General features: G+C 42.6%; 1 protein-coding gene across 2 annotated transcripts; it reads left to right on the top strand.

Moving 5' to 3' along the window:
* The first annotated feature begins 88 nt into the window (after positions 1–88).
* ctdspla (CTD (carboxy-terminal domain, RNA polymerase II, polypeptide A) small phosphatase-like a) lies at positions 89–27,132 on the top strand. 2 transcript variants are annotated; one of them, XM_079181831.1, is made up of 8 exons: positions 89–343; positions 13,976–14,142; positions 15,318–15,350; positions 18,304–18,405; positions 23,714–23,770; positions 25,008–25,100; positions 25,190–25,375; positions 26,034–27,132. In XM_079181831.1, exons 1-8 carry the CDS (start codon positions 268–270, stop codon positions 26,157–26,159), a joined length of 840 nt encoding a protein of 279 aa, XP_079037957.1. In that variant the 5' UTR covers positions 89–267; the 3' UTR covers positions 26,160–27,132. The 2 variants fall into 2 exon arrangements, with proteins under 2 accessions (XP_079037957.1, XP_079037958.1); XM_079181832.1 differs by lacking the exon at positions 15,318–15,350.
* The last annotated feature ends 680 nt before the right edge of the window (positions 27,133–27,812 follow it).

The following is a 27,812-nucleotide window of genomic DNA, read 5'->3' as shown; positions in this document are numbered from 1 at the left end:
CCCCTGCACGTCGGACTGTCACCTCGGATGTTCGGACGCTTCTTCTCACTGACATTTCGTCTTGTTCGTGAGCTCCGGGTGGTGGTGGTGGGGGGTGGGGGGGAGGTAGAAATGGGACTGCATGCTTCGAATGAAATGGGATTTTAATGCTGCAAACAGCGGACGCTTTAGCCCGCGCACACACAGCCAGGGGACTGTATAGTGCGCTCGGTAATGTTTGCCAAGGAATAAAACGGTGCGGCCCAAGGTGCATAACATCTCGTTTCCATGGACAACACGTCCATAATAACACAGGTTGCAAATCCGAAAGAGGAGGAGAGCATTTCTTCAAGTCCAGATAAAGGTAAGACGCACAGGAATTGCAAAATGCCACGCGCGCGCACGCACACACACACACACACACACACACACGATTTTAATTTCGATTTCCAGCTGTAGAATATATTCACGTTGCTCGGTTGCCAAATTCTGATCTGCAGCCCTCGGCGCAGAGAGGATACCGGGTTCAATAGCAAGACAGAGTGTCGACGGAGAACCTCCATTGTTCCGCTGAAGCAGAGGAACATGAAGAAGCCTCTCCACATCGGCTGTACATGTCATGTTTGGAGCGCACTGTAACTTTAGTGCGCTTCATTTGAGCTAAACCAAAGCTCATTTAAAATGTTTAGACATGGTGCTACTTAGAACGTGATAATATATATGTGTTTGGAGTAAGCTGGGTTTTACTACAGGGGGCGGGTACTCTGCTCCTCTGCACTGGCGACATCCCAGTATGCATCACTGTGCTCTGTCAAATGCCTGGTATACTACCAATGACACCAGTGACCAGAGGTCAACAGTTTGGCTTCATGTTGCATGAAGAAAAACGCCAATTGAAGTACTTAAGCAGGGACATATTTGATTGTGCTCATGGGAAGTCTTTTTTTTTTTTGCTTTTTTGGTCCAAAAGCCAGTAATCACATTGGATACACAAACATATTTAGCTTTCTGTATTTTTCTGTCTATCTTAGAATAAAACCACCTCACTGAAGCGATGAGAATGTTTGAAAGATTGAGCCTCTCTGTACAGTGCTTCATGATAATAAAACCAATAATCATGAAATAACCGACCGACGACGTACGTTAACAAAGGTCAGAAATGTCCACTTCCAGATGTGTAAAAAGAAAAGAAAAAAAACTGCCTGAAAACAACAGCTGCTCGACAGATTACAGCGGCTGAGCGAAAACACATTTTCTCTCTGTTGTTTTGCACAAGAGTCACCACTTCACCATGTGGTGATGCCATCAATGACAAATCCCCCTCATGAGTCAGGAGCTTCCCAGTTTTCATTAACTTTGAGATGGGGGGGGCGGGTATCTCTAGTCTGTGCAGGACAGTCACACATTTTTGATTTGAGTCCAGCACACAAGAAAATCTGGCTTTGGAGTTCTGCGTAACCACACGTGGGATACACAGGAGTCCACGGGAGAGCAGGAGGGCATGGTTGATTGGAGCTCAGGGCCCTGACATTCCTCCACCAGCATCCATCCCACTGAGCCACAGGGTGCCTGGAGGCCAGAGGGACCACAACTTCCTGCTACACCCAGTGCTCTGTTGAGGAAAAGGTCACTTTCCTGCATCACCTCTGCTGAGCAACACTTGACATACGCGAACCACTCTTGACTCGTTGACCTCCTGGCCGGAGGTCATGAAATGAAGATCTGGACACAAATTAGAATTCTAGATCAGAAGTGAGGCTGAGGCGTAACCTTAACACCTCATCCCCTTTGCTTGAAGCGACTCTAGGACGGACCTGCGTGATCACGGCGGCCAGATCAATTCTGATTTATGTACCACAGCACCTTTCCGATATTTCCTTTTCCTCTTCAGCTTCCTCTAATCTTGTGGTGCCGCCTCAATAATTAAAACCTTCATAAACAAATCAATGAAAACAATCACTAACAGCAAACACGCGGCTTCGCTGCCGACTGAAGTGATGAAGCATCATCCAGGAAATGTGTTAGAAGACAAATAAAACTGCTGCTTTTAGCACATTTTTAATCGCTCACTAAGAGTTCCCACACGTTCTTGTCGGCAACATCCTGCTTGTCTCGGGACAGTAAATCCCAGACGACATGTGGAATCCAACAATTAATCTGGCGGGATAAAATCCTGGGTTCAGCCGCTGACCAGAGAGGACACCACACACACACACACACACACACACACACACACACACACACACACACACACACACACACTAATGGCTGCTGTCACACACACACACACACACACAGTATCACCAGGGAGCTTCCTGAATGGAGTCCCTGCCGCTCACCATGGCTCTGTCAAAGCAGACAACAAACAGCGCTTGTTGTCCAGGACAGCTACTCTGTGACCTGCTCGGGCTGCGCTGAAGCCACTAATGATTACGCAGGCGCACACACACACACACACACACACACACACACACACACTCACATGCTGAATATTTCAGAGAGCAGGCTATTTTCAGAGTCCTATCGGTTTCATTCTAAGCAAAGACGTAGTAATTCATTAGAGCCAAGTTCTTTTAGACGTTTGGTCAGGTGGAGAATATATCTTTCTGCATTATGGATTATGTTAAATGAGGTGAGGGTTGGAATCATAATGTGGGCGTAGGTGGTGTCATACTGTTGGTGGATACAAGGCTATTTTTTGCCTGTGTTGGAGGTGAACTTTATCAGATAGATGATTGTGGACACATTCAGACCATTCCTTGTAGTTTTTTTTTCTTAGATAAATCAGCAATGTCGTACTATTTTAAGGCCAGATATTTCACAGGAACCAGCACATAAGCCCAGAGGAGGCTGAGAAAACCCAAATGAGGCTTGTCATTTGGCAGACCTTTTACTTTTCAGGATCTGATGCAATGCAATGCAACGACTGGACTAACAACGCACAGGGAGTCACTGGGTGGCCAGCCTTTGTCTCACTCTGCACATCTTTGAGGCTTTGGTCTGATAACTTCTCAGTCCGTCAGGTATCGATGGACGAGCTGGTTAACCGAATCAGATTAGGTCAAATCTGAGTTTAGCTCTTCAATGCTGCTCTAGGAGTGATGGCAGGCGCTTAGACTAAAACGGATTGTGAAAGATGTGTTTAGGTGCTCCTGGTTGACGCCTAATTTGTTTTTTACAAATATTGGCTTTTGTAGTCATATAGGGCGTGATAATCAGTCCCTCAATACTTTATTGTTTAACCTGTCTCTGGCTCTTCCAACCTCGAGCCCATTTGTTACTACTGAAGACTTATATCTTTAAAAACGGGTCACAAACATACATTTCAGTTCATTTTTAAATCCTAAAAAGCTCTGCCACTGTGCATTTTACTACTCGGGTAAGAATAAATTGCTGGGGACTATTTTCAGTTGGAATGTTCTTGGTAATGATAAAATATGTCCAAAGAACAATAGAGCTCTATAAAGAAGCTATATGCAGTCTTTGGGTACAGAGACGACTCTTGTTAGTTTGTCATTGGTTTTGGTCTTTTCATGGTCTTTGTTCTCGATAAGAAAACATAATATCATCATTCCTATTCTTTAAGTTTGCTCTAGTGTTGCACAGCTATGTGTTTGTCAGTTTTGCCTCTTGCATGCGGCTTAATGGTTCTCCTGGAGTTTTTTTTTATTTTTGTAATCACTTAGTACTGGGGGGGGGAAACAACAAACACAAACTATAATTGTTTCGATTGCATGCATGGTTTTTCTGGCTGAGGCTGAGTAATATGCGTCCTGAAGAGACATAAATGGCCATTCCCCCACGTCATTACTCCAATGGCAGCTCAAGGCTGCAGCGAGACAGCGTCACAGAGCTCATTAACGTCGTTTTTAAAAAACAGGGGTCAAGGTACTCTGTCTGGCTGATGTGAATGTCTTTTAAAGGTGATGAGATATATAATTTCAGAAGGAGCATAGACGAGGAGGAGCAGCAGGCACCGGGATTTATGTATGGCATGTTAAAAGGATTTCCCCCCAAAGGTTTGTTGGTTAGAAAATCTTTGCATTGCCAGAAAGAAAATTATATTAAAAAAAATACTAAAGCTGTAATTATATATATTAATCTGGAGAAAAGCCTGTGATTTAATGCGCGCTTGGCATTTGAGGTTGTTTCTGGAACACGCTGCTGTACATTAATAAAGTGTTTATGATGTGTGGACCACACCTGCAGGGGTGTGTGCAGCACAGTTAGGGAGCTACTGTGAGTTTTGGCTTCCCCAGAGTCCCTGGCACAACTGGCCACTCTGCTGCGTACAGCACTCTGATGACCGGACTCTGTAGAGGAGGATTACGATCTTTAATTCGGCCATAGGTGGCGTAGATTTCTTGGATATGTTTTGAGCACACGGTATGTCGTTCGCAAGCCTTCCACCTCTCTTACGAAGCACATTGGGTTTCTATGTGCATACAGTGAAGTCAATATTCAGAGCACCATTTTGACTTGGAAAAAAAGGGAGACTCTGAAGTGCAGGTCCCCTATTACAGATTTATGAGTCTATTTCAACCGATGCTGCTCAGAAAAGCTGATTATCTGCACCTCCAGGGAAGTGTTGGACACATCTTCATCACTTTAGTCCAATACCATACTGGGCAGCTGATTGGGAAGAGTTGAATGTTTTTCTTCCATGCCTAAGCCCCTTGACTGGTAAGCTCGTTAACTGTGCGGGACCGGCCTCAATGTGCGGATGAACATGCTTGAAGTGGAAGTTGTGGGATTGTCTTAATTTATGTCTTTTTGCATTCATTCAGTCCCACAACGAGCGGCAATGAAATGTTTTTACAGCTGTAAGTAGCAAATAAATGTATTATTGTAGTAAGTTTTGTTGCTCCGCACAGAGCTTGCTTGTCATTGTAATTAACCGCAATGGACTCGCCAACACTGAATTTGACATTATGTTTGAGCTCATACAGTCAATCATCAATAGTGGCTCCCTTAGGTGGTTGTTGATGTATCAGTCTCTTATTTTCAGTTGGAAACAATGCTTAAAAATCATAGTTTATGTTCACATCTCTCCTGCTGATCCATAATGATGAATTCATACACTTAACGTAATTGCTTAGCATTTTTAAAAACAGCTGTTTTTTTTGCCAAGAGTTAGATAAAACGCTAGCTTGGCTCTGTCCAAGGGTAAAAGAAAATCCACCTATCACCTCTAAAGCTCAATACATAATATGTGATCACATCTCGTTTGCCTAATATGTACAGAATATGAAGTATAAAAAACAAACAGCGGAGTAAAGCAAGTTGCTTGCTTTCATTGTTTATGCTAACCTCAGCTAGCCCTCTGCTTAGACACGTCATAGCACCAGTCAAGCAGATATTTCTTTATTAAAAAGTTTTTTTTTAAAAAGGATGGAAATTATGAAAGTAGACTGATATCAGGTCAATCTTTAAAGTAACCTCATTTTAAAGAATGAAATATCTTAAAAACGAACCCATATTGGGCTATCTAGAAGCTAGCCAAGGAGCAGCTCTATAAGCTCTATATCTCTAATGCCTCTCTCATGCATTTCCTTCATGGTGGACTTAGAACTTATAAAAATATCAATTATTTTTGATAACGTTTTTTAATGGCCAGCAGAGTTCTTTTTCCAGATACAATGAGGGTTATCTCTGGCGACAGAGAATGCATTAGGAAGATTTATATCAGATGTCACAATACAGAATCAGGTTGGAATGAAAATCAGCGAATTGGCCCTTAATTACGAGGCAGTCTGTAAAGATCTATGGATTGTGAGGCACAGTGAAGGAGACGCAATCGCACTGCAATCCGTCCCCGGAGAGGCCACAGGGGAAAAGAGTGTGGGTTGACGCTTTCTTCACTCCTACACTGGCTGACTGTGAATACTTAAACCATCACTCTGAATCCAGTTTTAACTGAGAGAAAAGAGTTCACATAGCTGCTGCTATGAAGTCTCTGCACAGGCTTCCAGTTTAAAATAGAGCTTTAACATCACTTTATTTGTTCATCAATCTGTGGTTACAGACTATATTGTTGATATGCTGCCAGTATGTGTGTTCATTAGAGCCCACAGATCCACATGACTCTGATCCAGCTCCATTGTTGTTATATATACACATACATATGTCTGTGTGTGGGTATATATATATATATATATATATATGTGATTGGCCAGTTTCAAGGAATGTACGTGTGCCTGCTCCACATCAGAAACTCCACATTTCTCTGCTCTCAGTAAAGTATTTTGTTATTCCGATAGTTTTGCTGCACACACCATACGGTTTGGGTTTTTCTGGGCCTCTTTTTATGTCTGTGTGCTTTGGACTGTATGTTTGACTGCATTGTGGGAAAGTTTTATGTTTGAATGTTGCCTCAAGTGTAGCTCATACGCTGTGGTTGTTTGTTTTGGAGCAACCTCTATACTTCAAAATGTCCAGCCTGGGCTTTGAAGAGGCTATTAGTAGGATTTCTAGTAGATTCTTCATAAAATGACATTCTGCCCAGTCGATCTCCAACCTGAGCACTGATGGGTTGTGATTGCACTCATACATAATGTAGTTTATATTGATTTGAACGATAAAATATACATTTTAGTGCAGGATGACAGAAGAATCTCCATCCATACTAAGCGTCTTGTGTCTGTTTTCAGTTTTTAGCTTAATTGACTGCAGCTGTCAGTGGCTTTCAGCTCTTCAAACTTCGCTTAAATGAACACAGAAGACAAACAACTGACACTCCTCTGCTGCATGCTTGTCGTGTCTCGATTTAAACGCAAAGCATTTTTGCGGGATTACACCACGCATGCCTTTCCTGTAAATCTTGACACTTTGGCATTCAATGGCCGTGAGTCAGTGAAGACGCATTATTAATGCTCCAAAAACCACAATCCCCATGGAGCAAAACAACCGCCTGCCAGACGGCCACAGAAGCCCTGGATGCTGCTGCTCTAAAGCCTGTTTTCTAACCGGGCGTGTTGAGCGTGGACTCGGACACGCCACAAGCTAGGATTAATCGAGCATCCATCCAGCCAAACAGACGTTGTCAAAACAGATCAATACGATCAAAGAAAGGTAGGGGTCAAGGAGAAAAGAGAGTGTGTGTGTGTGGGGGGGGGGGGGGGTCAAGAAGACAGAGCAGGAGAAAGTGCTCAAATAGCATCTGTGTGTCTCTTGGGTTGCAGGCAGGTACCCAGCCTGGCTCTGACAAGGTGATGGCCTTCCTGCATATTTTGCCCTCTTCTGGCTGGCATTCATCACCAGTAATTGGCTATCTAAAAGGGAGATCATGTTTTGTCCAAAATAGATTTTCTGTCACCCTTCCTGAATTATGCTGCGTGCCACTTTGTCAGATGTTTGACAGCGGAGCATAAAAGGATCGTGCATAATTTTTCACGACGAGCAAAGGAACACACGAGTATGGAGGCTGTAAAAGGCACAAAGAGGAATTGTTTTTCTGCCTCTCCGGAGGTAAAGGTGAATACTGTTTAGCTATGAATCTCAAGGGGCACAAAGTAGGACATGCTGTGTGTGGAAATGTAGAGATGAACGCCTCTCTGAGAGCAGAGGCTCGGGAAACTGTAGCAGCAACAACATACACACACACACACACACACACAGGGCTCCGCAACACACACACACAAATACATGACCTACTTGTTAGCTTTCTGAATGAATCTGATTTGATAAATAACAAGCAATTTGTTGTTTTGATGCCGGCTAAGTTCAAGGGTTCTTGCGTATTTAAGAATAAAACTTAAAGGGACATTCCACTGAATTTACGCAACATGGTTAGTTTACTCGTCATAGGGGGTTTAAAAGAGGTGGTCCTTTACCAAACAGGGAGAGTTTACCAATAGGCTGTATATAAAAAGTGGACGTAGTCGCCTTGATGTCACTCGTTGGTTTGTGGACCCCCGTGTTGAAGCCTTTAAAGAATTCTGCATTATGGCCGTTGCCATCTTGTTTTTGGTTCATCTGGTAAGTTCCCTTATTTTATGGAGGATCAATAGTAAACTGTTGAGGTTCCCCTTTAAATTCCACACCAACAGCTCACCGGATCAACTCTCAGGACCAATTTTACAGCTGCATGGACAGCGTCTCGGGGGTCACCAAGTGTACAAGCATGTCTGTACTCAAGAGAAGCCTTAAGACAGGCCTTTAAATTCCATCTGACATTAAATCTTATAACGTTTTTTTAACTAACCGACAGGCGAGGAGGATTTCCCGTCAGTCACTGAGCCTCTGGCATTGTGCGCACAGTTGTAGATGAGAATATAAAAAGATATATAAATAATAAACTGCCGCAGCCTCAAACAGCGTGGGCTGTGTTGCTGCCGGTTGCGTAACTGCAGCAGAACAGTCAGATCTCCCTCATTATTTCTCCCTGAGCTCTCAGTGGGTTAATTCCCCGGCGCTTGTCATCTCCTTCGTTACGCCGAGCGCGCTCGAGAAGCAGCAGCCCCCCCCCCCCCCCCGCTCCTCCGGGGCCTGCAGGCAGGCTGGCACCGCCCCCACAGCGCCCACGTCGCTGTACCATTGAGGCTGGAAAGCAAGGGCAGACCAGCCCACATCTTTGTGTCAGAGTTCACGGCAGCATCTGGGAGAATTAGCACCCTGCAGTACGACATGCATGGGTGCCAACCGAGTGGTTTAGGTGTTTAAATCTCAGCAAACCATGTCTTGACTTCCAACGTAACAGGGTTATGGAATAAATGTCAGTTACATAAGGTCATGTAGGATATGTGTATATATATATATACATCTGTATATGTATGTGAATCCCCCCAGATAAGTAGGGAAATATAGCCAGAGGGACAGCTGAGGGTCAGTGAGTGTGACTAAAGGCATCTGCTAGAACTGAGTGTACAGCACCTCCACAGCCTGTCATTTTCACTCCGCCCTCAGCTGTCTATGTGGTGAAGTAAGGAGGCTTAACAGGAGTTTATTTTATCATACTGTGCTATTACTGCCTTGATGGCCTCACACATAACCCACCCACCCTCGGACCTCAGCAGGGTCAACACACACACACAGGCTGAAGTGTCAGGCTCAGCTCATCTGATGCTACCTAACTCCTCTCAGCTGTTTGGATTTGGTGCGTGTGTGTGTGTGTGTGTGAGCAGCAGACACGTGTTCAAGTGGATTGTGAAGCAGAGGCTCTTTGGTGTAAATATTGTTTTAGAAGCCCATCTGTTCTAATTATGATCCCTCTCTTTTGGTGTGATTTTCTCTTTTGTGGAAACGATCAATAATCTGTGTTTTGGGATGAACAAAAGATTAGAGTTGGTGTAAAGGCCGGCTTTGAGGCTCATGGTGTCCACATGTCCAAGTGTGCTTGAGCAAGACACTGAACGGCTGAACTGGCTCCTGATGTGTGGATGACAATAAATGGAAATGGTCACTTTGGAGGGGAAAAAGCTTCTGCTTTAATGTATGTAATTACATATGTTACATGTGTTACAAACCGTCTTTTATCAAGCCTGTTGGAAGTATAGTGTATTACTGCAGGGATTCCTTCCACACTGTTATTTTGCTGAAACACAACAAGGAGTTCCCCCTCACTGCTCCTCTGTTGCTGTTAGTGAAAGCCTGGGACAGAAACAGCTTCTTCCTCAGGTGCTCTCTCTGCCTCTGAATGTTGTCAGCTCAAGACAATAGATGCTCCAGGCTAATAGTGGATTACCTGTCAGTGTATCTCTGTAGAGTACTGTTCTTCACTTTGGCTGCAGCCGAATAAGTATTTTACGTCACATGTTGTTATATAAGCCATAGACAACTGGTACACCACTTTGAATGCAAACGCCCCACACTCAAAATCTCAGTGAGGGGAGGTAGGAAATAATCGGAAAAAAGCATGCCCACTGTTTGAGGCGATGAAAGGGCTCATTTCTGTCTGCCTGTGTCTCCTTGCCACTACGTCAGGAAGGCTTGTTATTCTCATTATACAGTAGCTTTGTGTAGCAGAGATAGCATTGAAATCCCCGTGGCAGCTATTTTATCCTGGTGTGTGTGTGCGAAGCACTGCCATTTAAAACCGACCCGTTTTCCATCTTAATTATTTAAGCTGCACAATGGATCCTTTTCACATTTACCTTCGTGCCCCCCAGGTACTGTACACTTTACCTGCCCGGCTAGTCAACTAACTGCTGCTGAAGTGCAGTTCAAGGTCTGTCACACAGGCGCTATAGCCGTGTATTATAGAATATGTTAATTTGCACACAGGGCTTAATTCTGACAATTTCAGATGGTGTCACGGTCGGACCAAACGGGAGGAAAAATGCAGCTCATAATGCATCAAGTTATATGATTATTAATCAACTTTCTTTTGCATAATCTTATGATTTACCCACGGCCTGTTCGCATCAGCAGATCCACGTAAAACCTGTGTGATCATCCAAACGCTAGTGTTTATTGCCGCGTCTGACTTTTGTTTGTTGTAGCAATGTGGTTATATTTCTAGATCTCGGCGGTTAACTTGGTGAGCACAATGTTGATAGTTTTGAACATCATTTCCATTAGTTATGAAAGTAAGAGCCAAGTTGTAATAAACCTGAATTGACCGTTACTTTTCGCCCCGCTAAATTACTTATCCAGAAGCATTTGGCTCAAGAGTGACGAATGTCCTGACATAAACCTTTTAGACGTCATCTAGCAGCTCCACTTAAACCTACTGTCGTATTTCAAATGTGGCATGTTGTGTTTTGATTGGGTGCATACTTTATGTGCTCTTAAAGCTACAGTAAAAAAGAGGCCACCTCAAAAGTCTTGAGCTAAGCCGCGGATCATATTCCCTCTCGGAGCTTGGCATTAGTCCACGCTGTGGGTCACGGGGTGATTATCTCTTCCTGTCAGGAATGCTGAGAATTTCCTGCGTTTTCTCCCTCTTCCGGCCTGGTTAGTGGTTTGTGCCTGAACATGTGACAGAGAGCCCGGGCCCCGGCTGGCTCTGATTGACCGGGAGAGCCTTATATCGTTGTTACCTAACGTTTTGCCGGAGCACCGACACAGGCGCTGCCCTAAAGGGATTTTTTTTTTTTTTTTTTTACAGCGCTCTCATCAAGGGAATATGCTGATCGAATGAAGTGTATTCACTGGGTAAATAATTCTGCACCTGCTCTGAGGAGGCTTTGGCCTCATATCTCTCTCTCTCTCTCCAGGGAGCTTTTGTTAGATACAGTGAAACCACTCTCATGCAACACCCTTTACTTAGATTTTAGTGAGGTGGATCCCTTATTAGCAGAACCGCAGGCTATCAGCTGCTTCCTGGGTGCTTTAGTGTCTCATTTGGCTGATTTGAACTTCCTGCTGTGTTAATGCAGTTCAAGGCTCCTGTATTTTTAATGGCAAATGTCGCACTTTAACCTTTTTCCCGTTATTCCCGGAGCATTGCTCTGCAAGGCGAGCCGACTCCAAGTCACATTCCTGAGCAAGGACATCGAAAGAAAAAAAGTTTGTGTCAATGTGTGAAGTATGCGGTTTGTTGATAACCGTGCACGTGGCCCTTTGCCTGAACATGTGAACATATGCTGCTATGTGTGTGTGTGTGTGTGTGTGTGTCTGCTCGGCGTCCGGCAGCAGTCAACTCTCAGCTATGTTGTTTGTGTCGGAGGGAGAAAGGAAAGCTCTGTTTGTGTAGGATGGTGGTGCAGGAGGGGGTGGAGTAAGAATCAGGCTCGAGTATAGGCTGCCTCGCCCCAGTGACTCTCTCCACCCATTCTCCACCCATTTCTCCTATTCCGAGACCCCTCTTCCTCCTCTCTCCCGCTCTCCCTCTCCCACCTGCTTTTCTCGGGGTGTTTTTCAGGGGGGCAGCAGACCAGGGCGGGAAAATGTGGAGGGTCTCAAAATGGAGGAGCGAAGAATGAGATCATGGGGTTTGGAGGCCAACTTTAAGGGGAGGACTCAGGGTCCCTCCAAACTGGAAACTTACTGAGTTAAATGGTCCAATTACAGCCTTTTATTTTACTACGAGATAGTTTGGCTTTTCTTTGCCCCGGTTTTAAGTGTTTAGTATTTCCTTTGCCACCACCAAGGCGAATGAAGTGAACGCAACTTTGTTTGTGGAGTTCACCTTAGTGAAAATGAAACCTTTTCTAATAATGCTTTTATTAATTGCTCGTAGTCATCTATAAATTATATTATTTTTTAAGTACTAACAAAGCCATTAGATACAGCTTAATAACCTAAAAAAAGGTGCCATTATTCAACGCTGTGAGGATATTCCACTCACTCAAAATTAAAACAAATCTGCTTTGCCAGTTCACATTATAGCGTATTTGGGTGAACCAACCCTTTACATTTTCTGGTTAATTTTCTTTAAAGGTCGTGCCACAGTATAAAGTTTGGCATATGTATTTAATTCCACCACATGAAGTCCCTGCGACTTAACTAGACTTCCTCAACTGTGTGTGTGTGTGATTGACCTCGCTCTTATGGGGTTAATGCTTTCAGTGTGTGTTGTTTTGCCTTTTCTCTAATAAGATGAATTCCTGTCGTGTTCAACCATTAATGCTTTATCTGTATGTAGCAGTAAACATTAAAGTTTACATTAAAATCCGTGGACGTGCATAGAGAAATATAGTGTACACTTCTAGTCGGTGTACTTTTATTTGCTGTACCAGCAGTGAGTGCATCTAAGTCTACAAGGACAGAACTTCCCCTTCAGTCTTCATGCAGGTGTCAGTAACACAGCATGTTGCCTTCCTGTTCCGACCGTATAGCTGTGTTTGTTTGGCTTCACGAGAACATCTGTCGGGGGAAGAGCAAGAGCCACGGCGAGCTTTGGGCTACAAAGACGGGAGAGAACAAAGACGACGGACTGCCCCGCGGCCTGTCGGACCCAGTCGGAGCAAGCCAAGGATAGATCCAGGAGCACCATCTGAAGGCTCTTAGAACACGAGCAGGCTGCAAACAGCCTCAGCATGCATGGCTAACTGGGCCGCCTGTGTCACACGGCTGTATGAGCACGTTAACAAGACGGCAGGGACGCTGTGTGATGGCCGCTCCGAGGCACGGAAATTGTGATTCCAGCTAAAGTCAGCCACTTCAAAGTCCTGAACAGATTTGGGATTTCCATGCCTAGAATTTACCTTTTTAAAGCAATTAAACTGGCAGAATTTCTCCTTCAGGATCACCTCAGGATAATTGCTCTGTCAGATTTTAGCCTTTGTACTGGCGCTGCCCAAATTTCTATTTTTATCCGCTCGTCCTCACAGACAGAAAATATTTATAATACAATAGTGTGAAAGTAGGCCATGGGCTTCAGAGACGGTGCTGGAGGAATGATGTAACCAGGAACCTGTATGTTGTTGTCTCCCCGGAGCTTTCAGTCAGATTCAGGGTCTCTTTAATGTGAAAGGTTCAACATTTTCTTTCTTGTATTGTCATATATTCTGCTTCTTTCTCCCACATATGTGATATTAATCCGTCTGTCTTGCTCTCTCCGTCTTTCTTGATGTTAATTAACTGGACTTCCTTCCCAGAGGGCACTCTGATGAAGCCTATTTTTGTCCCTGTGCTCCCTCGCTGTTCTTGTACAACATACATCTCAGCCCCTTCTGTCACGATAATGTGATGATGCATGTGAAATGCAGTCTGTCTGCCACTCTAGGCATCAATTCTGTCTTTTTTCTTTTTTTCAGAGGTTGCTTTGCATTCATTGAAATGCTTTGAAATATGATACCTGCTGTCAACAGGTGACATTGCTGTGAAATGGCACTAAAGCAGCACTTGATTCAAAGTCATGAGAGCCATTTAATGTCTCACATAGGGATATATACATATATATTTTATATATATATATATATATATCCCCTTTTGCGTGTTATGCTACATAATATATATAGTATAACACGCAAAAAGGGATATTTGTCAAACAACATGCTGGACTTTTACATGTATCAGTGTATTTTTACAGTGTGCCATTGCTGGAATACTTCCTCCCTCACTTGCTGCCATATGCGAATAACCTGGCTCTTTCTTTCATTATCTCTTCCAGTCTCCCAGTCCAACAGCAGCCTAAAGAAGCATCGCAGCCGGAGCATTTTCAGCCCCTTCTTCTGCTGCTTCCGCAACTACAATGACTACAACGTTGAGCCACCACCCGCCAACAACAAGACACTTTCTCTGGCCCCGCCGCCAGAGGAGAATGGCAGTCCTCCCAAGGTGAAGCTCATTTCTCTCTCTCTCGCATCATTCTCGGCCAGATCCCAAATTGCATACCATTTGCATCCACGTGACTAGCGGATATTTTATAACAGGAGTCGTAGTTCGAGTGGAGAGGTCCGGTAACGAGAAACATTTGTTGGGTTTTGTTACAGGGAGCTTGTTAGGGTTTGCCTTTCCCTGCAGAGAGCCGAGGCGCTGTGCTGCCTCGCTGAGCGCTCCCTCCACACATTTTTCCAGCTGCTACAAACCCGCTGAACCCAGAGGTTGTTTACCATCCACTGCTTGAAAATACGGGCTCGCTTCCCATCTCGCATTCTTCGATATCTGCCTACGCACACAACCGCACACACGAAATAACACAGAGCGCAGAGCACGCTGAGAAGCTCAAAAAGCCACACACATACACACAGTCGCTCGCGCTTACCACACACCTATGACAACACATGCACGCACACACACACACACATGCACACACACTGCTTTAATCCCCATAAAGTGGGCCTTGTGTGTGTCCGGTGTGATGGATTTTCTGGCACCCACGCCTCCCCCTTCTCCTCACACACACTCTGACCAGTGTAGTGAGCATGTGTGAAGCGAAAAGGTTCTGGCCACGGGGAAAAAGGCGCCAAAACCCCCGAAGCTCCTCCGCAAACACGGTGTTCTGCTGCCAAGGCCGGTACGCCGGGCTATAAATGGAGCAATGTCGTATCACGTTTCCACTCCTGTTTACCTGTAAATGTCTCTCATTCAGGGGAGGAATGCGTGGCCCTTTACAGACACTACACGTGCGGTCGGCGCTGACCCGCTTCCGGGCCCCCAAAACTTAACAAATAAGTCCCCATTCAATTTGAGTGAACCTCGCCATAAAAAGCCGTGTTATAGCGCCGGGTCTGCTTTTGGAGTCCCTCCCATCAGCGTACTGTTGCTGGATTTCTGGCCAGACATGTTTGTTACTATGGCAGCTCTATTTGTTTTTCAGCAAGTTGATCTCACTATCACAGTGTGTACTATTCGTCCATTTTCTCTGTCCCTCTCCCTCTCGCTGCGCATTTGTCGATTACAGTATAGACGTCGTTGATTTTTTTTCCTCGCAAAGATTTTTCACTGTTTTGCGTTTTCGGTTTTACCACCCTGTCTCTCTCAATCTCTTCCTCTCTGTTTATTTTCTCCAGTGTGACCAGGTCCAGGTCATTCCCATCCCCAGTGTATGTATTATTATCTTTCATTTTTCTTCATCTCGCTCCATCACAGTAACCTCTTTCCCTCTGCTGTGCTTCATCGTTCTATAGCTGCATGTGGATGTTGGCACAAAGGTGATTTTTCTTTCGCACTGTCCCATCCTGATAATCGGGCAGCTTTGCTTTGTGCCGCTTACCGTCGAAGTAATCCAAATCCATTCGTTATCGTATGATTTATTTCAGGCATTGTCCTTTTGTCCATTTCTCCCGTTTTCCTCCAATCACTGGAAGAGAAGAGGTTGATTTCCTTATTGGATCAGATTCATTGAATCTTAAGCTTGACCTTTACAGCTGCATTTTGGATCAACAAATAGGCAACTCGCTCTGAAAACACTTGAATAGGTATTTGTCTGTATTGAGCAAAATCAATCAATCAATCAATGAACTGCTGACTGTCCATTAGAAGGGGGCTAGGATTCAATGGTTTGTACTAGAAATTCACTTGCTTTGCTTTTGCTCAAGATGCAGTTTATTTAGTTATTTTGGAATCTACGCTGTGCCTGTGGTTTACTGTAATTATAGGATATTCACACTCACAGCATCCCACATCGCAGGCAAGCTTTAAACTACACCACACCTCCCTTCAATGGCAGGAAGGGCATGTGGCGATAAGGTCTGCTCTTTGTATTCCCGGCAGGGTCCGGGGCGAGGACCCTGAGAGGCGACATAAATAACTCGAGCTGACCTGGACAGGTTGTCTGCGTCGCTCTTTACTGTAACTCAAAGTTTAAAACAACATAGAAACTCGACAAATAAGACGTCTCTGAAACTTGTTGCTACTTTCTTTGTCTTACTATTACCAAGTACAGTTATATACAAATATATAATAACACACAGGCTTTGAAATAAACACTTCAATTTAACCCTCCCTTCAAAGCATTTTATAGACACTTATTAAATGGTTTATAACACGTCACAATGTAACTGCAATTAGATAAAAGGTCATTTTTAGGTGTGTCTTGATATATATGTCAACAGTTCTAATTTCTTCTATGAAGCATCCATAACTGTAGCTTGAAAATTTGACAAAAACAATCCTTATAGCCCAATAACTTCATTATTCTGCAGGTTTTAGCTGCATCTCATGGCTTTCATGCTCATTTGTCACGGGATTGAAGAAGAAGTATTTACTGATAAGTAATTACATTGTAGATGCATGTCATTATAGTCAGAACATCATTAATGAATAGAGTAAATGCAGAATATAATGTTTCAGCCGTTATCGACACCACAATCGTCCACTGTAGCACACTTTGATGACTCAATATTCCTATAATTCTGCCCATATAATCCCCAAATCAAAAATATACTGTCCATGTAATACAACTTAATTTACTTTCCCTCCGATGGGATACAAATGCATCCCATATTCTTTTGTGATTCTAATTTTGAGCGCCAAAAAGAAAACACAACCTGGAGTTGATGTTATCAGTTTAGGATAGTGCCTCCTGGCTGTGGCTGCAGGTGTAGAGCTTCTTTATCTCGGTGCAGCTCCCCAGTGAAAATGTCAAGGTCCCGGTCAATCACTCTTTCTTTGCTCAACCTGCATGTAATTGCATTCATCGCGGCCTGACAGGATGTCATTCAGTGTCCTTGCTCACAGGGAATCCTTCCCACGATACATCAGCATGCAGTCCCGTGATAAGACATGATAAATACAGACAGCACGAAAACACAGACACATGCAGAGAACGGGTAGCATATTGAGCAGCGGCACAAGTGTGTGTGTGTATGTGTAAGATTGACAGAGTCCTTGCTCCTCACCTCTATATGTGTGTGTGTGTGTTTGAGCGTGCCCCCTATGGCCTCACCATCTGCCCCGTGCCTGTCTGTAACCCCAGGCCTGCCTGGCAGAGGACACAAGCTCCCCCCCCCCGCCCCCCCCCATCTCCCAACCCTGAAGGCAGCACAGTCACAGAGCTCAGTCAACATGAGGTAACACAGAGAATATCAGCAGGGATTCGTACAGTAGAACCGCACAAAGAGGCACAACAAAAATTGGAAAATGTGTCATAATATTACCAAATGGACAAGTAGTTTTGATATAAGATGTCAAGGAAAAACATTCCCACCATGCATCTTCTCACATAAGAGTATCTCCTGTTATCATTTTTGGGCTGTTATTTGAATTATGCAATAGATTTGAAGGCGTGACCTTGGGATCGGAGAATTTGTGATGGACCTTTTTCACTATTTTTGTCATTTTATAGACTAAATGATTTAACAGATTATTGAGGACAAATAATGTCAATACTCAATAATTAATGAAAATAATGATTAGATGAATCCGTATTTGATATGAAATACTACAATGCTTTCACACACACGAGAATGTACAAAATCCACATCATTAAAAGAGAGGACTGTTAATTTAATTTTACATGTTTGAAACTTTTTTGACCGATGTAATGCACAACAATCGGAGACAGTTCATTGCATCTAACATTCATTTTATTATCAATATCTTATAAATATTGCAATATTAATTTTAGACCCCCACCCTAAGTTAACTAATTTAGCTTTTAGAGAAAATGGAATTAAGGAAACTTTTAGCACTTTTGATTAAATAACATGTTGCAGATTCATTTTCTGAAGATTGACAGTTTGATTGAATAGTTTTAAATACTAGAAAGGAGTACTATTAAGCTATTTTGAAATATTACAACGACAAACCAAAACGGTAAGTATCAAAATAACACCTCCCTGCAGGTCATTTATGCTGTTGATTGTTTCTTTACTGTCACCCAAATCGGCCGAGTGATAATCTCCAACACTCTAACCGAGCTATCATCCATCATCACACCCTCAGTATGGCTATGAGTGTGTGTGTGTGTGTGTGTGAGTGTAAATTGCAGCCTGTTCCGTCTTATGAACCTCTGTATATACACAATAATGTAAAAGGTGTGTATTGTCTCTGCAGCCTCCAGCCAAGTTCCTCCTGCCAGAGGTCAGTATAGATGACTACGGAAAGAGCTGCGTGGTGATCGACCTGGACGAAACCCTCGTACACAGCTCCTTTAAGGTAATTTACACACAAACCCTCAAGTACACATTTGAGTATAGACACTCGTGGTTTCAGTCGTGTCATGCTATTATTTCTCACCCTGAGAGGGATAATAGGATTAAACCAAAATAAATCTAGAAGATGACATTCTCTGCTGTGAATATGGGCTCGATGGCATGAGGACAATTAGCACAAAGTGCCACTGAGCTAGTACACATAATCTCAGGAAAGTACGCCTGTGAGGGCGTTATGGCTTTTATACACCAGTTAAAACAAGGTGTTCGCATGGCAACCAATTCATCCTCTGCATCAAGCAGTTCATCAGCATGACCAGTTGTTTGGCAGGAAGTATCATCTCTGTATTGTGAAGAAACATGTTCCGTATCTACAGAATGTCATCTTTTTAAGAGCTAACAGCCTTAAACGCTTCACCACCAACTCATTCCCTGGGAGTCAACCACCTACATATCAGCTAAATGCTAATGTCAGCGCGCTAAAATGCTCAAAATCAACAATGCTAACTTGTTGATATAATGTTTACCATGTTCACCATCTTAGTCTGTGGCGTTAGCGTGCTAAAATATGCTAGTTATCCAATAGCTGTTGATACAATGTGGTGGACCAGCGGAGCAACAATGCAAAGAGCTACGCTGCTAGCATCGCTAAAATTTGGGGATACATGATTTTCACTTGTTTGCGTGCTTGTTTTTACGACGCCACTTCTTCATTTGACAATGTGCAGTCATGTAGAAGGCCATGATTGTAAGTCAAACCCATGATGTTTCAATAACAGCACATACATTTGACTGTGTACTGTTGTCGTTGGCTGTCCCTTCAGACTGTAACATATGATTGTGTTCGTTCATGTTGGTTAAATATCTTAAATAATTTGCAAGTATAAGACCAAGATGCGCAAATATTTTCAGCCAAGGAGAATTCTTGATATTTATACCATGAAAGATGAAAAATGACAAGGCCATATAAACCCATGTGTCTCTCTGACACACCTGGCACACCCAGAGACCCACTTCAGCACAGCTCTGCCTCAGCTGATCCTATTACGTCTGTGTCTACTGTATCTGTGCCTGAGTGCCTTTTGTCCTCAGCACGAGGAAGCCAGAGAGTTGTGCAGGAAAATAGCTCAAGGTGAAGCTGAATAATCTTTGGTGTTTGCGCTAGTTTTATTCAGCTGTGAAAGGAAACCGTTTGTTCATTCAAGTAACTGCAGAGAAAAGGCTTTAAGTACATTTTCATATGACCTGGAATTACTTTGCTGTGGAAAGTAAATGGAAGAGAAAAATGTTCACACACAGCGCTGGAACCACCCATTACAGTCACAAGCCAGTATGGGGCCACACACACGCACACACACACACACACACACACACAAGGGTGTGTCCAATACAGAGTACTGTTGCCTTGAATGACCGCGGGATGAATTTCCTAGAAATCCTGGCTCTGTTCTAATAGTCTGAAGCGTTTTATTTTCCTCCCCTGACAAAACAAGTCAGAAACTCACACAAAAACTCGTTTTCTTTCCTCCTTTTGAGAGAACTCAGTTGCACACTGTATACCCAGTCCGTCAAAATGCATTTAGCGGTATGAAATAGATTCAGGCAATGCAATAAATGAAAATCAGTTGGGAGGACAGAAACTTCGCATTTTCAGTTCCGTTCAAAAGCCTGCAGGGTCTCCTGAAGATTATTTATTTGTAGACGTGAAGTTAGGACGTAATTTTGGATGACAATGTTGGGCATGTTCATTTTAAAATGTAAAAGTCCCCATCGGAATTAGACAATAAGAGCAGAAAACCAAGCAGAACTGACAGGGACATTTCACATCGTGCACAGATGGACGTAGACCAAAAAAGAAACGTTATATAACACATCATACTGTCTGCTTTATCCTTTATTTTATGGATGAAAAGATAATTCCTTAGCCTGCTCCAGGATTAGAAGATCCAGTGTGTGTTGGATGTGTAAAAATGGCTGATCGGATATATGCGAATAATAGTAAAGCTTATTTATATAACACTTCTCACAACCAATGCTGCCTTACAGGAGAAAAGATGATAAAGCACTGAAATAGAATAAAAAGCATTCTCATTACAATATCATGGGCGTTAATCTGCCGCTATATCAGCCTTCACTTTTTCACAGAGGCTGTCCATAAGATGTTGGGACTTGGCTGCTGGGATTTTATCTCATTTTTCCACAAGAGCAAAAGTGAGGTCAGGCACTGATGTTGGCCGTCAGGCCTGGCTTGCAGTCGGCGTTCCACTTCGTCTTAAAGGTGTTGGATGGGGTTGAGGTCAGGCTCTGTGCAGACAAACACCGAACAGAAAACCATTAATGTGTGAAATTTACTGCATTTGCATTGTTGTATTGCAACTGGTTCCAAAAAGACAGATGCTCATTTTTAATATCGTGCTGTAGCATTACTATTAACTGAAACCAAAGAGCCAAATCATGAGAAACAAAGCACACAATGTAAGAGAGAGTTAGGCCTTCTTAACCCTGTGAGGTTGAAACCAGTTCTAAAACAATTTATCAGACTTAATAAAAGCCTAAAATGATTAGTTGGTAAGTCAATAGACAGAAAATGAATTTGCAACTGTTTTGTATTCAATATTTTTTTAGGAAAAATGCAAAATCCCCTGCTTTTAGTAGTCTCTGAGTTCTGAATATTTGTAGTATTCTATGATGGTAAAAACATTAAACATCTTTGGGTTTTGGAGTAATGGTTGAACAAGGTCGTGTGATGCATTTTTTGCAATTTTCTGGCATTTTGTAGAAGGTAAAATGAATCAATGAGAAAATAATCTGCTATTAATCGATAATGAAATTAATTCCGAACCCTAAAAGGCTTTTAATATAAGTTTTCTCCTTGCTCTGATTAAGAGTCCATGTAGAATGTATTTTCTGTCATGCGAGGTAATTTCAGATACATTGTATGTGGATAAACCTGCTATAATGAGACATGGAAGTTTTTTTCCAAGGCAGGTTTATACCAAATGATTAAGTGTTACTTAATCATGTGCAATGTATTTAAAAAGGAATCATTTCATCAGTTGAAACAGTCCAGAAGATGTCCCCTCCGTTAAGTCTGTTGAGGTCAACGCCGGTTCAGCAGAGATCCATAAAACAAATACTCTCTCCATTCTCCCCGTTTACTTCATCCCTCTCCCTCCATCTCGCTCACACATACATCTTCCTCCATTACCCATATCTCTCGCCGCTCGGATCCGGGCCCATTACAGAGCAGCTGTTGTGTGTTCAGTCTTCAGACGATGGAGCGATTCGGCAGAAGAGCAATAGGCAGATAACAAGTCTCTTCCTCCGTCTCTCTCTCTCTCTCTCTCTCTTTCTCTTTTCTCTTTGTGAAAGTTGAACCAATGCCTGTCACTGGTTTGGCTCATTACCGGATCTGTTTTTAGACAATGGAGGCCGCAGTCTTTACGTTCTCCGGTGTCAGCATTAACCACAGCTGAATATATTACAAAACTGATTCATAGAAGAACTCACATCTGTCTGGGATCTGGATCTTTTGATTGTGCATTGTATCACTCTTGCATCACCAAACATCTCTAGCACAGTAGGTCTATTGTTCCACTGTCGCCATCATGTTCATATTAGACAGATTAAACAGGTGACATGTGGAAGGTCAAAATGCTGTGTTTAGTGTTCCTACAGCACACACCCCCTCTGCTGGGTGGCGTTGAACTGTACCTGCTAACTGTAGCATTGAAGCATTAAATGTACACATGCAGTACAAACATTAGGGATGTGTGTCGGTTTATATTCAATCATGGCTGGTTTAGAATTCATTAAATAATATGTCCACCCTGAAAATCCTACTAAACTTTTCCCCTATTTATTATTTATAAGCAGTATACGGACATTTAACAAATGGTTTGTAAAGTGTTGATTAATGTACCGGAATTTCTCCTCGAAAGACAGATTTTACATTATTACAACTGTGTTTTACTATATCTGTCATCTGTTTATACAGCAGAGTTATATCTACTTACAGCTACATTATAGGCCTAGTGTGTTATAAGCATGTATTAAATATTCAGATGCAGTGTATGAATGCTAAATAGGGTGACTTAAAGTAAAGGTTGCCAAAAACACAGTAACTAAACATATTTGGTCAGAACTGAGTTAGGAAGAGAGAGAAAACAAGCAGCGTGTAAAATTGGCTGGAAACATAAAGTAGAGGTGAAAACAACAACATCAAAGTGCAGTAGCTAAGCTAGCAGCTAGCTGTAGTGCAGACTAAGCTAGCTAAGCTTAAGCTAAAGCTAATTTACAGACCTTTTCTGGCCAGTTTCCTGACATTTAAAAATGAATTGAGATTCTCCAACATCTTCGCCATAATAACTTGTTGCACGTCATAAATAAAGCAGTAGCTAAATGTGGTGATAAAGAAAGTTAGTAGCCTAGCTTAGATATTCAGATCGTCCAAACATTGAGGACAGGATTTGATTTAATCTGACAATTCCTTTTTTTGTTTTTATGGGATGGGGAGGTGATAATCATCCTAAAATGTTTTTAATATATCTGAGTTTGTAAAGCAGAATTATACATAAAAAAAACATTATAAATTAGTCAGTGTAGTATATAAGTCATCTTAAGCGTTACTTTACAAAAGAATACTGATGTTGCAGATTTACCTGCATTTTTAAATATGAGTAGATGAATTACAGTCAATTCAGCTTATAAAATGATACTTCTAAATAATCCTCAATCCTTTACTGTGTCTACAACAAACCAGGTGACAGCCGGAAAAGCTTTCTTTGTGCTGCTTGTTTAAACTCAGAGAAAAAATGTTCTCCTCTGCCTCTATGTCACCTTTTTAACTTTTTCTCCCTTTCCAACATGACACCGCCGTGCCTCCCACCTAATCCTTTCATCCTCGTCTTTACGCCCTCCACTTGTCTTCCACCCACACCCCTACAGCATCTATCTTCCTCCACCTCCTGCACCTCTCCTCGCTCCCCTTTCCTGCTTTTAAAGATGACACAAGCCGGCACTCCTGTCCCGCGTTCACGTCTGTCATCTTGTTCAGCTCCCGGGTTTCTCCCCGGAATCTGACTCCTGGTTTTTATTTAACACTGAGAAACAGAGTGCTGGAGCAGAGGGAACCACAGTGTGCTTAAAGACTCCCTAGTTAGCCTGGGGAAACCTTATAGGAGTATTTTTAACCTTTCTCTATTTTTCTTTAAACAAAATTGTGGTTTAGCTGCATACTTGTCAGATTGTGCTGTTTTGAGCACAAAAAACACAAGTTTTGAATTCTTTCTCTGTCTCTTGTCTTCCTGCAGCCCATCAGCAATGCAGACTTCATTGTTCCAGTGGAGATTGATGGGATTGTTCATCAGGTACTGTTGCACTGATATGGAGGACTTCGAGAAGTGGGCTTGAATAAAATATGAATAATATGTATTAATTTATAAGATCCCCCTCGGAAGCTGTGGCTCCATTTTCCTCCCTTTAGTATTTATTATTCTCTATTATCTCGTGGCTACGTCAAAAGTGGGACAGCTTATACACTCCTCTTTGAATTTATTCAGTTTTATTCTCGGTGTCTTTGCTCGCTGTAAAGATGGATGTGCCGTGACGTGACTGTCTCGCCTGGTAAACACATGTCACAAAGCATTTTGAAGATATTGTTGAGTGAGCAGCTGAAGAGATTCTTTAACTGATGTCTGTGTTTGAGAGAGAAAGCTCAGCACAAAGGAAGAAACAGAGGCGCCGTTTACACTCGCATTGTGACCAGCATTGTTGTGCTTCCGTACAAAGGTTTATTTTCTGCGTCCTGTTTGAAGCAGAAGCTGCCAGACTGTAGCTGTGACCTGGTTCAAGTAATCCAGGATAGGCTTTCTGTATCTGTCTCGGCCTATGCTTGATTACTTGCACTTGGGGTCAGCAACTAACCTCTGGAGACCTACTGAAGTGGACGATGACGAGCAGAAATGACAAATGTGAACACAAAGTCTGTTGTCGTGAAGGGATGGGTATTGCTTGAAAATGTCTAATCCTCACAGGCCAGTTCAGATGCTTGCGTGTATACTTACATGTATTACTTGTATTACTTTCTAAGTCTCTTAAGAGGCTTCAAATATGGATATGTGTGTGTGTATATGTGTGTTTTATGTATTTATTTACTGCATTTTATTCTGAAGTTGTCAAATATGAACGCAAATTACAGAACCGTGATCCAACTTACCGGTGAAATCTGTGAGTTTTTTGGTGAAACAGACGGAAGCCTCAACTAATGAAAACCTAAAAGGTCAACTCTCACTTAGGTTTATATTCAAGACAAACCATGTACGAAACTTTCTGACTTAAGGGTCAAGGGTCAAAGCCTAGAATGTCATTAGTTAAAAAACGTATTACACCAATAAATAACTTACAATAAGCAACTATTAAATGAAGTCTTTACAGCCTTTTCCACCCCATTGAGTAGACTGGGACACAGTAAAACTTCACACCAATCAGTTCATGAGCGGCGTCCCACTGAGACTAATCTAATCTTACCAGACGGTTGACGCCAGGCCTCGTTACTCTACCGTTGTGTTGGTGGCGTGTTTATTTTTGTGCCTTTTTTTATTTTAGGTGTACGTGCTGAAAAGGCCCCACGTGGACGAGTTCCTCCAGAGGATGGGGGAGCTTTTTGAATGCGTCCTCTTCACAGCGAGCTTAGCCAAGGTTCGCTTAAACGTTTTAACGCTCAAGATGCTGGTGATGTGGCTTTAGGACTGTTTTAACCTGATGGTTGTTTTTTTTGGTTCGTCCAGTATGCTGACCCTGTGTCAGACCTGCTGGACCAGTGGGGGGTGTTTCGCGCCCGGCTCTTCAGGGAATCGTGTGTTTTCCACAGAGGAAACTACGTCAAAGACCTCAGCCGGCTGGGCCGAGAGCTCAGTAAAGTCATCATCATAGACAACTCGCCTGCCTCCTACATCTTCCACCCTGAGAACGCGGTAAGTCAGTCCTCTTGATGTTGAACAGTGAAACCGAAATGTGGTCCCATGGGGGACATTGGAGGTGGAGGGACTTTATTAACAGGTTGGTTATTTACAGACAATGTTGAAATTAAAATTCTGCCCAATACGGCATCTGATAATTGTTTTTTAGAGTGTTTGTCACAGCAATCTTGCTGCTTTTGTTCAACTCCTGTTGTTTACATGACCCCTAAACATGGATGATTTTAGGGTGAATCTACATATATAAATGTGGGCTACAATGAGATTTTATGTTTCAAAATCCTGACGAATACACGGCTACAACCAAAATAAGTTAGTTACAAAGTTACTAATGATGGTAAATGATTATTTCTGCCAGACGTTGTCAGCTTTAATCTGCACTGTTGTTTTGGAGACCGTGCTCTACCAGAGGCAGTGTTCCCAGTTTTATTTCGCTCCTCTGCTGCTGCCACTCTTCATGCCTTTGATGCATTTCCCCAATTAATTATTTACACAAAACTCGCACCATCTCCTCGCCTATAATGCAGCACTTTGGCATCAACGTTCAGAGTTTTCTCCCTTCAAATAAATGAAATCGGTCTCTTCTGTTCTCTCTCTCTCTCTCTCTCTCTCTCTCTCTCTCTCTCTCTCTCTCTCTCTCTCTCTCTCTCCACAGGTCCCAGTGCAGTCCTGGTTCGACGACATGACGGACACGGAGCTGCTAGACCTGATTCCTCTGTTTGAGGGCCTCAGTAAGGAGGACGACGTTTATAGTCTCTTACAGAGCCTGAGGAACAGGTAGCAGACGGCGGCTCCAGCTGGTCCTTCCTGCCTCTGCACAGAGGCCTCACCTCGCTGCCAAGGCCCCTCAGCCCGGCTCCTGTCCTCCGAGCGTCGCTGGGACTCCCAGCGTGGCTCTAGATCTGAGCACTTCAGACAATTGTTCTGGTCATAATGAAATCAAGAGACAACAACTGTAGGGATTTTCACCATCTCTGGATTCGTGGACTCTTTGTACAGGACTCCTACTGACAAAAGATGATATCACTGTATGTACATACTATATGTTTCTAAGCAAGACGTACATAAAGTAATTTTTCTATCAGAGAGTGGAGGTTTTACTATTCTATCAAGTAATATTTTAGTTACCAAAAATAATCCAATAGACAGATTCTTTTTGTTGAGAATGAGTGACGTTTTGTTTCTTCGTGTTGAGCCGCGCTATGCAGGCTGTTGTATCTCGTCTGACCTTTCATTCAAACAACTGTGATTTATCTTCTCTTACAGAATGAAGTGCCTTCATTACTGCGCTGATTTTGTTGTGTCAGGTTATGGGGTGCACATTTTTATGCTGCATATTAACTCAAATCTCAAAATACGTATTGACTAAATCCTTAAATTGAAGTTGGGAAATCAGTCTGAATTGTCTGAGAAATCTGAGAAAAAGAGAAAAGATTTTTTTCTAGAAATGTATCCAACTAGCCTGTTCGACCAGGATGATTATTTGCTTTTGACTTTAGTAACATTGAATTGTTAAATTTACCAAATATTTCTACAATTCAATGTGATGTGTGACTGAATGACATCATTTGATCCTTGACAGTGACTGTAAATTGATAATCCTTCGAGACATTGAAACCCCACTTTGTTATTGAAAAAAATAAATCTTTGTGATGAAGATATAAGGAAGATATAATAATTAGCTTAGATAACATGAAATTCTATTTATTGGGGGGAAAAGAGGGTTGGGTGCATTGTAAAGACTGCTGTTGAAATCGTACTGTACAACATTATTAAAGTTGCAAGTTTGCACACTGTCAGTTTGTACCAACGTATAATAACTTTAACAGACCGTAAAGCTGCTATATTAGTTTTTTAGTTAAACGCCCTCAGTAACATCAGTACGTTACCTGTTCAGCACCAAACAGTAGACAGAAAAAGGTAGCCTCTAGCTGGTAAACATGATAAAGCATTAAGCAGCTAAAATATTTCCCTCAGGAGTCAGTGGAGGCCAACAGAAGAGGTAAACTATGACTTATGTTTTGTTTTTCCATAGCCAATATCTGTGGAGAGTATATGACTGGTACTTTTTTTATGCCTCCGCTCTTGGAAACTGCAACATGACTGCTCGGCAGAGGCAAACAACAATGATGTAATTCTATAGTTTGGTATTACCTCAGTCGAGGTTCTAAGTCTATACTAGGAGCCGGAGTTAAAAAATTGCTGACCACGGATGGTTAGAGGGAACTGTCACTAGCCCAACATGGGACATCCTGCACAGCTATTTATTTCTTCAGCCAACCCAGATTTTAAAAAATGGCAGCCCTCAAAACCACACCAGGGTCAATTGATGAAGTACAGATGTTGCTCTGTTTGGTTGCTGATGAAAGGAAGACTGCTAAGAATCCTGCCTACATTTAGGGGTTACTATCTGCAGTGGAAAACGAAATCTGTT

This window comes from Pholis gunnellus, assembly GCF_910591455.1.
Source record: "Pholis gunnellus genome assembly, chromosome: 20".
Taxonomy (NCBI): Eukaryota; Metazoa; Chordata; class Actinopteri; order Perciformes; family Pholidae; genus Pholis; species Pholis gunnellus.
This window is presented reverse-complemented; position numbering and strand designations above follow the sequence as displayed.